At 42.3% G+C, this 18,245-nt stretch overlaps 2 protein-coding genes across 2 annotated transcripts in view; one reads left to right on the forward strand and one right to left on the reverse strand.

Moving 5' to 3' along the window:
* Positions 1–18,245, reverse strand: part of NT5DC1 (5'-nucleotidase domain containing 1) — a 204,153-nt gene that overhangs the window by 140,492 nt on the left and 45,416 nt on the right. The window lies entirely within an intron of this gene.
* Positions 1–18,245, forward strand: part of COL10A1 (collagen type X alpha 1 chain) — a 67,934-nt gene that overhangs the window by 38,655 nt on the left and 11,034 nt on the right. The window contains 1 exon segment of the mRNA XM_038742210.1: positions 16,604–16,772. Within this exon segment, the coding sequence (XP_038598138.1) occupies positions 16,604–16,772 (169 nt within the window).

Here is an 18,245-nt window from a genome sequence, read left to right on the forward strand (position 1 = left end):
AAGGGGGGAACAGCAATAATCTATCTGATATGAGGAGCAGATACAAGATAATCAGGTCCCACATGGCACAGTAGATAGAGAACAGCCTTGGGAGTCAAAAGGTCATGGGTTCTAATCCCAGCTCTGCTACTTGTCTGCTGTGTGACCTTGGGCAAGCCACTCCACTTCTCTGTGCCTCAGTTACCTCATCTCTAAAATGGGGCTCAATCAATCAATCAATCAATCGTATTTATTGAGCGCTTACTGTGTGCAGAGCACTGTACTAAGTGCTTGGGAAGTACAAGTTGGCAACATATGGATACAGTCCCTACCCAGCAGTGGGCTCACAGTCTAAAAGGGGGAGAGACTGTAAGCCCCATGTAGGACAGGGACTGTATCCAACCCAATTTGCTTGTATCTACCCCAGTGCTTAGAACAGTGCCAGGCACATAGTAAGCACTTAACAAACACCATGATTACCATTACTATTAATAATAAGTAGAAGGGAGTAGGGTCCCCCCCCATTTTGCAGATGAGGGAACTGAGGCCCAGAGAAGCTAAATGATTTGCCCAAGGTCACACAGCATGTAAAGTGACAGAGCTGGGATTAGAACCTAGGTTCTCTGACTCTCAGGCCCATGATCTTTCCACTGGGCTATGCTGTTTTTCTAAGAAAAATCATACCACATATTAAGTGAATGCATAAGCATATATATTAGGGACCGTCTCTATATGTTGCCGATTTGGACTTCCCAAGCACTAAGTACAGTGCTCTGCACACAGTAAGTGCTCAATAAATGATTGAATGAATGTATATTCACTTAATATGTGCTGTAGATTAAATTCATGTTATTTCTTTTTTTATATCTATCTTTCCATCCTTGATCTATCTCTCTATCTAGCAACCTAGCTATTTAATCTATCTTTCTACCTATCTATCGATAATAATGATGGTATTTGTTAATCGCTTACTATGTGCGAAGCACTGTTCTAAGCACTGGGGGGATACAAGGTGATCAGGTTGTCCCACGTGGGGCTCACAGTCAATCCCCATTTTACAGATGAGGTAACTGAGGCACAGAGAAGTTGAGTGGCTTGCCCAAGGTCACACAGCAGACAAGTGGCAGAGTCCGAATTCGAACCCATGACCTCTGACTCCCAAGCCCATGCTCTTTCCACTGAGCTACGCTGCTTCTCTATGGGTTCTATCAGCTCTGTTATTGGTCCAGTGGAAAGAACAAAGTTCTGAAAATCAGGAGACCTGAATTCTAGTCCCAGTTTAGCAAGTAAGGGCTCCCCATCAGTGGTGAAGTTTTCTAACGGAAGAACCACCATGGACATTCTGCAAGCTGAACTTGGCCCAGCAAGAACGCTGCAAAATATCTGGCCAGCATGGGACGGGCAGCATCAGACCCAGGAGGTGATCATTCTAATTGCAAATGGGTCCTTCACACAAAAATAAAATTCCTTTAGGGGCACTTAAAAATATGCTTCATCACTGTACCAACTGCAATTTCTGCCCCAGTGGGAACACAACTATCAAGGATGAAAAGTTATGCAAGTTGCAAGATGCAAGTTATGTGCAAACCACACTGATCAATTCCTTAGTGAGGGTTCTCCATCCATCTAACTGCTGATCTAGTAGGAGTAATAGCAGTAGCATTTCTTGAGCACCCATTTGCTATGATGCCTGTAGTAGATGTTTGAGAAGTACAGAACCGATGAACTGACACAGTCCCTATCCACAGGGAGTTATTCTTTACAGAAGACTCTAGGTTTACTGTATATCTACTAATCTACCCAAAATAAAATCTAAAATGATAAAGCACCAGGATTTCTGAAAAAAAAATCAATTAATCAAGGGTAGTTATTGAGCACAGTATGAACAGAGCACTGTACTGGCACCTGGGAGAAAGGAGTTGATTGAATCCATTTTTTCTTTTTAAAAAATCCTGCATTAAAAGGAATACCATTTTAATTAAATCACAGAACAGATATACAATGAAATAATTCACCTCTTCTAAACTTGAATAAATCAATCAATGATTTTGGGACTGCAAATACTATTGCAATTGCAGACATACTTCCACATGTTGTCTATGGTCTGGAACCTAGATTTGATTTTGATTTTTGTTTTTTGTGATGTTTGTTAAGTGCTTATTACGTGGCAGGCACTGAACTAAGTGCTGGGGTAGATACAAGGTAATTGAGTTGGACACAGTCCCTGTCCCACTTAGGGCTCACGTGTTTACAACAGCAATTCCAACAGGAATATAGAAATTAAAGATGATATGATTTGGGCAGGTCATCTTAAGACTGTTTCCAACACAATGAAGAGAGTTAAAAATTGAAAACCCAATGGGCATCTCCCTTTTGACAGACAGCAGTGAACTCAACAGTGGATCTAGTTTGATCTTATTAGAAGCAAAATGAAATGCTGCAGTTTTAAAATTAAGTCAAAGTTAACACAAGTCCAGGCTTCAAACTGACATCTAACTGGAAAGAAAGTCTGCTTTTAATAATGATTATGACATTTGTTAAGCACTAGCTACGTGTCAAGCACTGTTCCAAAAGCTGCCGTAGATACAAGTTAATCAATTTGGACACAGTGCCTGTCCCACATGGGACTTACTGTGAGTTTTAACTCCTAACTTTGAAAACGGAACACTAGGAAAAAAATCCAGGGGATGCTTCCCAAATGCTCATTTTCCTAGTCATTTGTCATCACCTCTAAAATCTCACCACACAACCCCATGGAGAACTGCAGTACCCCAAGAGTACAAACACTTAATTGGGACCAAGTAAATAGAGTGTTGAGGGAAAGCTCTCTAAATGAAATACAATTTCCTATAGGAATCAATCAATCTATCGACCATATTTATTGAGCATTTACTGAGTGTAGAGCGCTTTACTAAGCACTTGGGAGGACACAACACAACAAAATAACAGACATGTTCTCTGTCCACAACAAGCTGACAATCTATTGGAAATAATGCAAAGTGCAATAATATGTTCCCAAGACGATCAAAATTGATCAAAACACTATAAACTTATTGTCAGGTGTCCAAGAAACATATAGTTTCCTGTCCATGACAATGTAAATAAGTACCAAAACCAAAATATTTTAAATTTAGTTTTTATTTCTACATATGTTACCAGTTATTTTTCAAAGTATTACCTTTTCTATCTCATTGAAAAAAAGACACCTCATACTAACAGATTAGTGATGGCATTATCTATGTTGAATAGATCTATTATCTAAATCAAAATTGAAATGAGTTTTCATCATGATTCAAGTAAGTCAGAATGCTTCAAAGGTTGCAAAGGAGAGGAAGGGAGGTGCTTAAATCAAAGTAAACTTTATAGCTTTATCTGGAAGGGAGAAAGTAAGAAGCAACATGGCTTAGTAGAGAGAACACTAGCCTGGGAGTCAGAAGGACCTGGGTTCTAAATCTGGCTCGGCCACATGTCTGCTAGACCTTGGATAAGTCACTCAACTTCTCGGTCCCTCCGTTACCTCGTCTGAAAAATGGGGATTAAGACTGCGAGCCCATGTGGGATATGGACTGGGTCCAACCTCACTGGCTTGAATCTACCCCAGTGCTTAGTGCAGTGCCTAGCACATAGTTAGAACTTAACAAATGCCATTAAAAAAAGAAGTGCTGAAAAACATTGGCATTAAAATGCAATAGTGCTGCAATGAACAAGTGTCTACAGAAGACCACCATTAAGGAAGACAGTCATAGCTGATTCTGACAACTACATAACAATAAAAACATTAGAAATACAATTAATGGGGCCATATTGCCCAGGAACCTGCCTCCGACAGGGACTCCAGGACATTTGAGGATGGACCATTCAACACTCTGTTGCAAAACGTATCTTAAAACATTTGAAACACATCACTTCCCTTCTCAAAAAAATTCCAGTGCCTACCCATTTTATTTTGCATGAAACAAACTCATAACTACTAGCATCAAGCTTCTTCAGTCAATCAATCAATGGTATTTATTGACCATTTATTGTGTGCAGAGCACTGTATTAAGTGCTTGGGAGAGTACAATACAGCAGTCTCCCTCTCCTGCCTCTACGTTCTTCTCCTGGCATACCCCACATCACCCTCTTTGTTCCATGCAAACTACTTAACTTCTTACTAAGTCCTTTGCCTCCCTTTTGTCTCTCCAGTCACCAACCCATTGCTCCTTTACCTGGAACTCCCTGTCTCTTAAATCCAAAACACATCCCTCCCCTCCTTCAAAGGCCCCTTGAAAAGTCACTCTAAGAGCATTTTCTGCTTAATCAGTCAGTCAGTCAATCTTATCTGTTGGGTGCTTACTGTGTGCACAGAAGTGCTTCAGAGAGTACAATATAACAGACACATTCCCTGCCCACAACAAGCTTGTAGTCTAGAGGACTTAATCCCCCATGTTTCTGGTCCTGCCACCTTATTGGCTGTCAACGCATATTCCTTCATTCAATCATATTTATTGAGCGCTTACTGTGTGCAGAGCACGGTACTAAGCACTTGGGAAGTACAAGTTGACAACATACAGAGACGGTCCCTACCTAACAGCGGGCTCACAGTCTAGAAGGGGGAGACAGACAACAAAACAAAACATATTAACAAAATAAAATCAAATAAATATGTACAAATAAAATAAACAGAGCAATTAATACGTACAAACATATATGCATATATACAGGTGCTGTGGGGAGGGGAAGGAGGCAAGGCAGGGGGAGGGGGAAGAGGGGGAGAGGAAGGAGGGGGCTCAGTCTTGGAAGGCCTCCTGGAGGAGGTGAGCTCTCAGTAGGGCTTTGAAGGGAGGAAGAGAGCTAGCTTGGCGGATGTGCGGAGGGAGGGCATTCCCGGCCAGGGGGATGACGTGGGCTGGGGGTTGACCGCGGGACAGGTGAGAACGAGGCACAGTGAGGAGATTAGTGGCAGAGGAGCGGAGGGTGCAGGCCGGGCTGTAGAAGGAGAGAAGGGAGGTGAGGTAGGAGGTGGTGAGGTAGTGGAGAGCCTTGAATAATAATAATAATAATAATAATTGGCATTTGTTAAGCGCTTACTATGTGCAAAGCACTGTTCTAAGCGCTGGGGAGGATACAGGGTGATTAGGTTGTCCCACATGGGGCTCACAGTCTTAATCCCCCGGTGAGGAGTTTTTGCCTGATGTGTAGGTTGATTGGTAGCCACTGGAGATTTTTAAGGATGTACATATTTGTCTGAGCTCTTACTCTTACTTATTGTATGCCTGGCATGATATGTCTGATTGTCTCCCCATTAGACAGGGATCATTGTCTCCAGGGCAGAGATCATGCTTTTTACTTCTTTTTCTAGTCCCAAGTGCCCAATATAAAGCTTTGCAAGCAATAGGTACCCAGCATATAGTGGGGATGAGGATTAAAAGAAGGGGATGAAGGTGGTCAAAAACAGGAAGGAAGAAAGAGGGGAGGCAGAGGGATGGAAAGGCCCTTTCCTTCCTCTCCCCCAGACTTCCAATCAGTCTCAAGGCCAAGGAGATTTTTATCTCATCACTCTGGGTCCATGAAGAGTCCCTAACATTAACACCAAGGCAGACCAAAAGGTGTACAAACTCAAGAACCCTGTGGAACCAACACGCTAAGCAAATGTCAGGTAAAATATAACCTTTTCAATTACTCAGACAGCTCTTATTTGCCCTGGCCATAAGCTTCAGGTGATATTTTATAAGCACCTGTTTTTAAATATGAAGCAGTTCTTTCATACCAGACCAGTCTTCAAAACCACAGCAGGTAGCTAACCACTACCCCAAAGTCTACTCTTGACAAAACAGCTCATTTTTAACCTCCTAGCTCTACAGAACCACTGGGAATGTGTTTACTTTTTGAGGAGGGTAAGGAAGAGGCAGAGAGGTGGTGGAGATTCCAATATCCTGACTAATTCTATGGACATTTACTAAAAAGGTTGAAGGTTGGAGTCAAAGAAATGGCAGTGGTCAACAGTTTTACCCTAGGGGAGAGGAATTCAAGAGTTCATCCATTTAGCATTTACCCTTTTTCAGTCTCATTCCGTTATAACCTGCTTAATCAAGCGCTTAGTACAGTGCTCTGCACATAGTAAGTGCTCAATAAATACGAGTGATGATGATTAAGAGGTCAGAGCATTGAGAAGCATTTGCAAGAGTCTGTAGCATGCTCATACTGTGGGTCAGAAACGTACTGACAATGGTAGAGTTTTGGGAATCAAATGGGTACAGGCCCCCTCTAGGCTTGGAATGAAGATACGGGAAGGGTACCCTGCTGATTTCTGGAACATGATCCAAGAAGATAAAACACCCAGGGCTTAAGGTGTACAATACTCATTTGTAAGTCGAGTGAGTTTTTTTGTCCTAAAGCCTCAGGGTAGTCGCTTTAAAAACCCATAAATACGTGAGTGGAGTAAAAATAGTTTTTAATTATATAATTGGATGGGGGCTGAGCTGCCCAATATTCAGACAGTACAATGTATTTTGGGAAAGGGAGGACAGTAAGTGACTAGCAAAGCAAATACTAGGCAAATCCCTTGTTCCGAAAAAAGCACCGTGGACCTGTTTGCACAAAGGGCTGAATGGTGGGGATTTATCCCGAATAAGCACCCTAATTTCACCTGTTCAAGAGATAAAAGGCAGGAATCTAAAGAATGACAAATAAGAAGGTATATTTACAGTTCGGAAAAAGAAGGTGCCCCTCTAAGACCCAGACAACACAACCATACCTACGGCTTCTGAATTTACCCAGAGAAACAGCCCAGACCATTTTCCAAATAAACAAGTTGAAAGAAACGACTATACTCGAATCCTGCTTTAGGGCCATTGCTGAGTCAAGCCCATGGCATGGTCTTCCTGGGACTCTGGGAATTTTTCCCATTCAGCAGGAATGGCACTCAACCTGCACAAGGGCCTCTTCAAGCCCTAGAGTGGGCAGGGAATAGTGTCTGTTATACTGTTATATTGTACTCTACCATGCGCTTAGTACAGTGCTCTGCACACAGTAAGCACTCAATAAATTCATTCAATCGTATTTATTGAGCGCTTACTGTGTGCAGAGCACTGTACTAAGTGCTTGATACAACTGACTTACTGATCTGGCAGGTAAGATATGGAATTCTCATTCATTAAAGGCAGAAATGAAATGCAATAATAATAATAATTATAATTATGGTACTTGTTAAGTTCTTACTATGTGCCAAGCACTATTCTAAGCACTTGGGTAGATACCAGTTAATTGGGCTGGACACAGTCCCTGTCCCACATAAGGCTTGCAGCTTTAATCCCCATTTTACAGATGAAGCAACTGAGGCCCAGAGAAGCGAAGTGATTTTCCCAAGGTCACACAGCAGACAAGTGGCGGAGCCAGGATTAGAAACTTTTAACGCTTAGCCCCATGCTCTATCCACTAAGCCATGCTCCTTCTACAGGGCAACAATGCATTTAACTGCCATGGTGTAGGTCAACAGCTCAGAGTCATTTTTCATTTGCTGTGAGAACAAAACCAGTAAACCTCTCCATGCCTGACCGCATGGTGTCATCTATCAGGCCACATTTTCCACATCAGCTATAGGTATTTATTCCAAACATGTTTGCTAAACAGTGACCCCACTGGTTATAGCCATCAATCAATCAATAAATGGTTCTTACTGAGCACTTACTATATGCAGAGCACGGTATTGAGCACTTTGGAGAGTACAAGACAACAGGATAGTCTCTCTTTATTACTGAATTGTACTTTCCAAACACTTAGTACAGTGCTCTGCACACAGTAAGCACTCAATAAATCTGATTGAATGCATCAGTGAATGAATTGTTCCCCATCCATAACGAGCTTACAGTCTAGAGGGTGAAGTGATGAATGGCCACAGAATGTTCTAAAGGAGATCTGGATCCCAGGGATTGTGATTTTCTCAACTGAACCAAACTCTCCCATTTTCCCCGGATCTCATCTGAACTGAACCAGTCAACTGTATTTATTGAACACGTAATGTGTGCACAGCACTGTACAAAGCACCTGGTAGAGACCAATATAACAGAGTTGGTAGACACATTCCCTGCCCACATGGAGCTTACAGTCTAGCCTTGTTAACTAATAATAAACCCATTCCCAATACAGGATGCAATGGAAGGCAGATGGAAGAAAGAGAAGACATTCAAGCCAGGTTGATACCAGTGGTATACTCAGTCAAAGGAGCTGGGGATCCAGTGGTAACCTCATCCATTTTACAGCCCAACATCCCACCCTCAATGGCCCACAAAATTCTAGGTCAGGAACTCCTAGAAAGAGTACGCACTATGCTCTTCTAACTGCTCTGATCAGGCCCAGAGGCAGAGAGGACAAGTTAATATTATATGTCAATCTGACCTAGAGTGAAAGCCACGGACCATTGGCAGTGCTCTGTAAGGAAGGGCACTCAGTAAATGCTGTTGTTTGAGAAGAGGTCTACATCAAAGCAACAGATCCTTCCCAATGGCAAAAGCTCTTGATTAGATCTGTCACTTTGGTGTTCTGGTAGTCCTTTCTTCATGAACTACCTTTTCAATTTAGCCCTATGGGTTCAATAAAGGATATTTAGACTATTTAAATCAAATATAAATCACTTAGAACAAGGGTGGAAGTCAACAGCATTTTAAAATTGAAGATTCAGGGGCAAAAAGAGGACAATAATTTTAGGAGGAGGGAATGATAACCTGGTGGGTTGGCTTCAAAGACTGGAAAGGCCTGAAGCCTACCACTTTGGTTCTTTACAGCCCTGATTAGAAACCCTCAGGTACTGTCATAGACCTGTGATGAGCAAGTCTGGTAATCAGTCTCAAAAATCCATCAGGGTTCAATCAGTTCATCCCCTCCTACCTTACTTCACTGTTTTCAAATATAACTCAGCCAGCACTCTTTGCTCCTCTGATGCCAATTTCCTCACTGTTCCTCAATCTCATCTAACTCACCACTGACCCCTTTCCCACATCCTGCCTCTGGCCTGGAATTCCCACCCCCTTCGTATCCAACAGACCACCACTCTCCCCACCTTCAAAGCCTTACTCAAGTCACATCTCCTCCAAGAGACTTCCCTAAGTTCTCATTTCCCTTACTTAGGCACTTGGATTTGTACTTTTCAAGCACTTGATATTCACCCCACTTTCAGCCCCACACCACTTATGTACATATATGTAATTGATTTTAATGTCTGTCTCCCCCTCTAGACAATAAGCTCCCTAGGCGGGGAACTTGACTACCAACCTCGTTGTACTATACTCACTCACTCATTCACTCAATTGTATTTATTGAGCACTTACTGTGTGCAGAGCACTGTACTAAGCGCTTGAAAAGTACAATTTGGTAACAGAGACAATCCCTACCCAACAACGGGCTCACAGTCTAGAATGGGGGAGACAGACAACAAAACAAAGCAAAACAAGTATGCATCAGTGGCATTGATACAAATAAATGGAATTATAGATATATACATGTCATTAATCAAATAAATAGAATAATAAATATGTACATATATACACAAGTGCTGTGGAGTGGAGGCGGGTAGGGCAGAGGGACGGAGTAGGGCAATGGGGAGGGGAGGAGGAGCAGAGGAAAAGGGGGGGCTCAGTCTGGGAAGGCCTCCTGGAGGAGGTGAGCTTTCAGTAGGGCTATAATCTACCAAGCCCTCAGCACAGTGCTCTGTAAAAGTAGATGTTCCATAAATACCACTGACTGATTGATTAGGGTCATGGTCCCCACAGAATGGCAACTACGCTCTGGAATACAATTTGACATAATTATAATACAAACATATCATGAATCAACCAATTGTATTTGCTGAGAGATTACTGTGAGTAGAGCACTGTACCAAGTGCTTGGGAGAGTACAATATAACAATATAACCGAGTTGGCAGACCTGCCCAATAAAATGATTTCCAGAGAGATTTTGCTGAACATAAAATCAGCTAAAATCAGGGTGACTAAGATTATTAAAATCATAAGGGTAACGTGATACTGGGAAGGCATTTTCCTATTTTGCAATACAGTAATGCCTACTTATTAAAGTTGAACTAGAAAATCAGAAACTTCATGTATACAATATATTCCGGAAAATATATCACTAGAACTACAGCAGCACATCAACATAACATTAATATGCTAATATTTATGTTGGATAGTTTTCATTCATGTCTTCTGATCAGTTAAACTTTACAAGTTAGAAACACATTTTAAATATTTGGGAACACAGATTCCATATATGCAACAATAATGATTATTGTGGCACTCATTAAGCATTTATTCATTCATTCATTCATTCAATCGTATTTATTGAGTGCTTACTGTGTGCAGAGCACTGTAATAAGCGCTTGGGACGTACAAGTCAGCGACATATAGAGACGGTCCCTACCCAACAACTGGCTCACAGTCTAGAAGGGGGAGACAGACAACAAAACAAAACATGTGGACGGGTGTCAAGTCGTCACAATAAATAGAATGAAAGCTAAATGCACATCATTAACAAAATAAATAGAATAGTAAGTGTGTACAAGTAAAATAAAGAGTAATAAATCTGTGCAATCTCTCATACATAGATTCAATCGTATTTATTGAGCGCTTACTGTGTGCAGAGCACTGTACTAAGCATTTAATAGACAGATAGACTGTATTTATCATGTGCCAAGCAGTGTACTGAGCACTGGACCCATTGCTGGGTTGGGACCACCTCTATATGTTGCCGATTTGTACTTCCCAAGCGTTTAGTACAGTGCACTGCACACAGTAAACGCTCCTCACAGAAACCACTGATCTCTTGACCCCCTTCAATTACTCCAAGCTATCAGCTGTGTGACTTTGAGTGAGTCACTTAACTCTTCTGGGCCTGTTACCTCATCTGTAAAATGGGGATTAAGACTGTGAGCCCCAAGTGGGACAACCTGGGAAGAGGTGAGGAGGGCTTAGTTAAGGAAGGCTTCTTGGAAGAAATGTGCCTTCAAAAAGGCTTTGAAGTGGGGGAGAGCAATTACCTGTCTGATATGAGGAGGGAGGGCATTCCAGGCCAGAGGTAGGATGTGGGCGACAGGTCAGCAGTAAGATAGATGAGATCGAGGTACAATGAGAAGGTTAGTATTGGAGGAGAGGTTAGTATTATTGTGTGTAGAGCACTCTACCAAGCTCTTGGGAGAGTACAATGTAACAATATAACAGTTGGTAGACACATTTCCTGCCCAACAAAATGATTTCCAGAGAGATTTTGCTGAATATAAAATCAGCTGAAATCAGGGTGACTAAGATTATGAAAATCACAGGGGTAATATGATACTGGGAAGTGTGTGGGCTGGGTTGTAGTAGGAGAATAGCAAGGTGAGGTAGGAGGGGGCAAGGTAATCAAGTGCTTTAAAGCCAATGGTGAGGAGTTTTTGTTTGATGTGGAGGTGGATGGGCATCCACTGGAGTTTCCTGAGGAATGGGGAAAATGGTCTGAACATTTCTGAAGGAAAATGATCTGGGCAGCAGAATGGAGTATGGACTAGAATGGGGAGAGACAGGAGGTAGGGAGGTCAGCAAGGAGGCTGACAAAATAATCAAGGTAGGATACGATAAGTGCTTGCATTAAAGTGGTAGCAATTTGGATGGAGAGGAAGGAGTGGATTTTAGAGATATTGTGAAGGTACATATTGACCATTTGGTCTCCATGTTGTACTCTCCCAAGTGCTTAGCACAGTGTTGTGCCCATAATAAGCACTCAAGAAATACCACTGATTGATGGATACCCAAGCTACCTTTTCTTGATGCACAAATCCACCACCTCAACCCTGCCCTCTCCACTAAACTGAACTCCCTCGCTCTTCTGTCCCTCTGCCGATGTCTCAACAGCACCCTGCAGCCCTGGATCACCTCCACAGTAAGTTCCTTCTGCTCTTGCACACAAGCTGTGGAGTGCTGCCGGCACAAATCCAAGCATCAGGCTGACCTTGTCCATCTCAAACTCATCCTCACCAATTTTAACTTGGCTCTCTCCTCCACCTGCCAACAATCCCCCTCCACCTTTAAAAGAGAACACGTTGGCTAATTCTGTTGCACTGTATTCTCCCAAGTGCTTAGTACAGTGCTCTACACATAGTAAGTGCACAAATAATTACCACTGATTGATTGATCGATTCCCATGCCCATGTCAGCTATTTCAGACTTTTAACTCCTTCCTCAAACTTGTTCCCCTGCCTCCCCAATCTCCTGCCTCTAATGATCTTGCCACCTATTTCACTGATTGAAGTTGAAACCATCAGATGTGATCTCCATAAGCTCTCCCTTTAAACCTCTAAATCCCCACCATCCTCCTAACCACTCTCTGAGTCTCCCAGCCTTCCCATAAGTACTACAAGAGGAGATCTGATTCCTCTCAAAATCCACCCTCTCCACCTGTTCCTCTAACCTCATCTCTTTGCACCTTATTAAAACACACCTCTCTTCTTCCATCCTTGACTGGCATCATCCACTGTTCACTCTTTGATGGCCCCTTCCCACTGCTTTCAAACATGCCCATGTATCCCCTATCCTAAAAAATAAAACCTCTGATCTCAAAGCAGTTTCCAGTTATTGCCATTTCCTTCCTACTACTCTTTGTCAAACTCCTTGATCAAGTTGTTGGCATCTGCTATCTCCATTTTCCCCCCTGTTTTCTCCTTGATCCCCTGCAATCTCACTTTGGCTCCTTTAACTCCATGGAAACAGCATTTTCTAAGGTCATCAATGACCTCCTTGCCACATCCAATGGCTTTTACTCCATCTTAATCCTCCTAGGCCTCTCAGCTGCCTTTGCTACTGTGGATTACTTCCTTCTCCTGGAAACCCTGTCTATCCTTGGTTTCACCAACCTTGTCCTCTCCTGATTCTCCTCCTATCTCTCTGACCATTCCTTCTCAGTCTCTTTCACTGGTTCCTCCTCTGCCTCCCACCCACTACCGGGGGAGTCCCTTAAGGCTTAGGACTGGGTCCTAAGTCCTGGATCCTAGACTGTGAGCCCACTGTTTAGACTGTGAGCCCACTGTTGGGTAGGGACTGTCTCTATATGTTGCCAACTTGTACTTCCCAAGCGCTTAGTACAGTGCTCTTCACACAGTAAGCGCTCAATAAATACGATTGATTGATTGATTGGGTCCCTTCTATTCTTCATCTACACCTATTCCCTTGGAGAACTCATTTGCTCCTAAGGGTTTAACTACTATTTCAATACAGACAATTTCCAAACTTACCTCTCCAGCCCCATCCTCTCTCCTCCTCAGCAGTCCCACATTTCCTCCTGCCTTCAGGACAACTCTTCTTGGATGTGCTGCTGATATCACAAACTTAACATGTCCAAAACAGAACTCATCTTCCCACTCAAATCCTGTCCTCCCACTGAGTTTCCCATCACTGTAGACAGCACCACCATCCTCCCTGTCTCCCAAGCCCATAACCTTGAGATTATTCTCAACTCATCTCTTCCCTTCAATCTACATTTCAGTCTGTCACCAAATCTTGTTGGTTCTTCCTTCATTACCTCTCTAGAAGCTGCCCTTTCCTCTCCATCCAAACAGCAACCATGCTGATCCAAGCACTTTTCAATCATTCATTCATTCAATTGTATTTATTGAGCACTTACTGTGTGCAGAGCACCGTATTAAGCACTTGGGAGAGTACAATGCAATAATAAGAATAGATAATAATAACAATTAAGGCATTTATTAAACATCTACTATGCGCTAGGCACAGTTCTAAGCCCACATTTCCAGCCCACAGTGAGCTTATCATATCTTGCCTTGACTACTCCATAAGACTCCTGTCTCTCCCCACTCCAGACCATATGTTTCTCTCCTGCATGGATCATTTTTCTAAACAAAGTTCAGTACTTATCTCCCCCCTCATCAAAACCCTTGAATGGTTACCCACCCAAATCTGCTGCAAACAGAAACTCCTTAGCATTGGCTCTAAGTCACTCATCAGCTCTCCCCTTCTTTCCTACTCTGCTAGTCTACTACAACTCAGCCTGCTTACTGTACCCCAATCTTGTCTTTCTTGCCAAAGTCCCTTGGTTTATGTCCTCCCTTTGGTCTGGAACTCCCTCCCACTTCATAGGAAACATCACTTTTCCCATTTTCAAAGTCTTATTAAAATCATATCTCCTTTATGAGACCTTCCCTGACTAACCTCTCATTTCCTCACCTATTTGCCTTCTCTTCTGCAATGCCTATGCACTTAGCCCTGTGTCTCTTAGGCACACTGATTTTCTCCCCACACTAGCCCACGTTCATCCTTAAGCACTTAATCAATCAACACAACTGAGCACTTAGTACTTAGACCATTGTACTAAACATTTAGAAGAGTACAATGTAAGAGGTAGTAGATACATTCCCTGTCCACAAGGAACTTACAGTCTAGAGGGGGAGATGGACATTAAAATAAATTATAGCTATGGACACTAAGTGCTGTGGGGCTAAAGGTGGGGTGAATATATAGGACGTAAAGGATGTAGATCCAAGAAATAGCTGATGCAGAAGCAAAAGGCTGTAGGAGAAATGAGGCTTAGTTGGGGAAGGCCTCTTGGAGAAGATATGACTTGAATAAGATTTTGAAGGTGGGCAAAGTGGTGGTCTCTCATACGTGAAGTGGGAGGGAGTTTCAGGCCAGAGGGAGGAGAGGGGCAAGGGGTAAGAGGTGAGAAAGACGAGACTGAGGTACAGTGTGGAGGTTGGAGGAGAGGAGTGAAATGGAGGTTTATGAGGAGTGGGGGGGGGCATGGATTGAACATTTTTTTTAGAAAAATGAACCAGCCAGCAGAGTGAAGTATGGACTGGAGTTGGGAGAGAAATACGGCAGGGAGGTTAGTGAGGAGGCTGACACAGAAGCACAGGCAGGATATAAGTGCTTGGATCAATGTGGCTACAATTTGAGGGAAGAGGAAAGGGCACTGGATGCCCCACAGCACTTATGTCCATGTCCTTATCCTCTCCTGTTTCTTCTATCTGTAATTTATTTTCATGTCTGCCCCCGCAACTGAACTGTTAGCTCCCTGAGGGCAGGAGTTGTATCTACCAAATCTATTGTGCTGTACTCTCTCAAGAACTTAGTACAGTACTCTACACATAGTAGGTGTTCAATAAATACCATTGATTGATTGACTATATGAAAACTCTCTGATTGGGACTGCATCATCCTCTTCCTTTAGAACAATACCACAGTGTTTTCAATCAAATGTAAAAGCAACAATATGAGTCTTTCCAATATCAAAGCTGGCATATCATCTACCTCATTTACAAGATTATATATTTTCGTTGCATTTTTTTTTTTAGGGAAGCAGGTAGAGATACCAGTGGTCTGAAGCACGCCTAAATAAAGAGTTGGCTTTTCCAATAAATGTGCTTAAAAGTCAATAATGCCCTTAAAAAAAAAAGACCCCAACCTGCCCTAGGAAGTCTGCTTAAGATAGCTTTCCACCATAATTAGGGCTTCCCGCCTCTGGGGGAGGAGCTTAATCCAGGGTGATGAGGTGTGAGGAGTGAACGGTATAAATACACCAGGGTGATGCTGGTGAGGGCAACGTCTGTGGAACCCACCGGACCGGAGGGGAAGAGCAAGTGGCAGGGAACCAGCACCTGGACAGACGGAGAGAACTCCAACCATCCCGGTATGCCTAGGTTGGATCTGTGGGTTTGCTTTTCAGGTTGACTCACCGGCACAAGGGTCTAGCTGATAGCCCTTAAGGCTTGCAAAGAGTATATCAATTTTGCTCAGAGGGCTCCATTATTTGCTCAACCAGGTAGGAGATTGGGCTACCCAGCTGAAGTGGGTAAGGGGTATTTTCACTGGTTCTGTCTCAATAATAATAATAACGATGGCATTTATTATGTGCTTACTATGTGCAAAGCACGGTTCTAAGTGCTGGGGAGGTTACAAGGTGATCAGGTTGTCCCATGGGGGGCTCACAGTCTTAATCCCCATTTTACAGATGGGGGGCTCACAGTCTTAATCCCCATTTTACAGATGGGGTAACTGAGGTGCAGAGAAGTTAAGTGACTTGCCCAAAGTCACACAGCTGACAATTCACAGAGCCGGGACTTGAACCCATGACCTCTGATTCCAAAGCCTGGGCTCTTGTCCATTGAGCCACACTGCTTCTCAATGATTTAGCATGAATCTGAAACTATTGTGATGAAGTCTATTTCAGGCCATCGTACGTAACCTGTGAGAGTGGATGGGTGAATCTGTATTTTTCCTTTGGGGTTCTGCTGGTGTCCTTCTGTATATGAGCAAGATACTCCCTAGTAGAATGTTTCAAGCATTCTGGTGTTTTTTTTATTTTTCTTTTTCAACATCCAACTAGACTGTAAGCTTCTTGTGGGCAAGGAATGAGTCTACAACTCTGGCAGACTGTACTCTCCCAAGTGCTTATTATAGTGCTCTGCACACAGTAAAAACCACTGACTGATCTCATTTAATTCTCTGAATTCAGCTATGACAATGATTATCCCTAATTTCGGACATTCAACCTAAAGGCATATTTGGATAGAAATGGACAGAGTAAACACTGGTGCAATATCAGGAAAATAACATCGATCAACCACATACTATACATGGGTTTCAACTAATTATTTTCCTTTTGCAGAACAAATTTGGGAATATGCCGTTCCCGATAGCCTTTCTGCTGCTATACTGTTTGAACGTTGTTCATGGAGGGTTTTATCCCGAACGATACCCATCGCCAACGGGCATAAAGGGACCGCCACCCAACGGGAAGACTCAATTCTTCCTTCCATACACCATAAGGAGTCAGGGTAAGGCCCAATTCTTGTTTCTCTCTACTACTTCATTATTGCTTTCTGAAGAAAACTAAAATCCACTGTTAAAGGACAATATATCTTTATGTTTGTTAATTTTATGACTGTGCAATTATTCTCCATGATTCATAAAAACTGCAAAACCACGGTAAATTGAATTGGAGGGAGGGAGGACAGATATTTCAGCTGCTGATTCAATACTAAAGCTAAGAAATGATACAGGCATAGCAAGTCACGCTACCAATTCTGAATTTTGCTTATGCTTTTCCAAATCTGTAGCAGAATGAACTATAGATTTTTTTTTTAAATACAAAAATGAAGTAAAAGTCTCTCAAGAAAAAAAACCTCCCCCCAGTTGAAAATAAGGTCATTACATTAATCAAAAAAGGTTTTGTGAGTCTGGGCAGTTATATAGTACATTATACACATACACACATAATTTCAAAATGCTTTGAAATGTAAAATTGCTTGAGGCATTAATTTTTCTAATTTTTCTCAAAAGAATATCTTAATGTTTTGAAATCTCGAGAACTGAAGATTTAATTTCCACAGTCTTAACTTCTTCAACCAGTGATTATTTTTTCTTTCATTTATCCAATATAACATTATTAACAAATTGCATAAATGTGACCAGCCTGAATACAGTATTCACAGCTAATGTGTCTTTTCATTTTTTCTGTTAGATGATAGCTACCTTCAATTTTTTTTCTCCAAATCCCCTCATGTGAAGTTTTCTCTTTAAATACTAGCTCTAGAAAGGCAGGGTCCACACTGAAATTACAGCTGAGGTATTCAGACATGGAAATAATTTGCCCTCAAATACTAGAGTAGCAGGCAGCCAGAAAGTTACTCAGAATAAATAGGAGCAACTTCAATTTAAAATCAACTTTGTTCCATATTGTCATGCATCTGTTGTCTATTTTATGGAAATTAAGTGCTTACTGTTCATTCAATCGTATTTATTGAGTGCTTACTGTGTGCAGAGCACTGTATGCGTCAAGCACTGCTCTAAGCACTGGGGTAGATACAAGTTAATCAGGTTAGACAGAGTTCCAGTCCCACATGGGGCTCATAGTCTAAATAGGAGGGAGAACACCAAGAGGAGCAGCATGGCCTAGTGGAAAGAGCATGAGCCTGGGAGTCGAAGGACTTGGGTTCTAATTCCAGCTCCAACGCTTATTTACTGTTCACTCATTCAATCATATTTATTCATCATCATCAATCGTATTTATTGAGCACTTACTGTGGGCAGTGCACTGTACTAAGCACTTGGAAAGTACAATTTGGCACAGATAGAGACAGTCCCTACCCAATAACTGTCTGACCTGAGGCAAATCGCTTCAGTTTTCTGTTCCTCAGTTATCTCATCTGCCAAATGGGGATTAAGACCCTGAGCCCATGTGTAACATGGATTGTGTCCAACCTGATGATCTTGTATCCCTCCCAGCACTTAGTACAGTGCCCGGCACA

This window comes from Tachyglossus aculeatus, chromosome 2 (genome assembly GCF_015852505.1).
Source record: "Tachyglossus aculeatus isolate mTacAcu1 chromosome 2, mTacAcu1.pri, whole genome shotgun sequence".
NCBI lineage: Eukaryota > Metazoa > Chordata > Mammalia > Monotremata > Tachyglossidae > Tachyglossus > Tachyglossus aculeatus.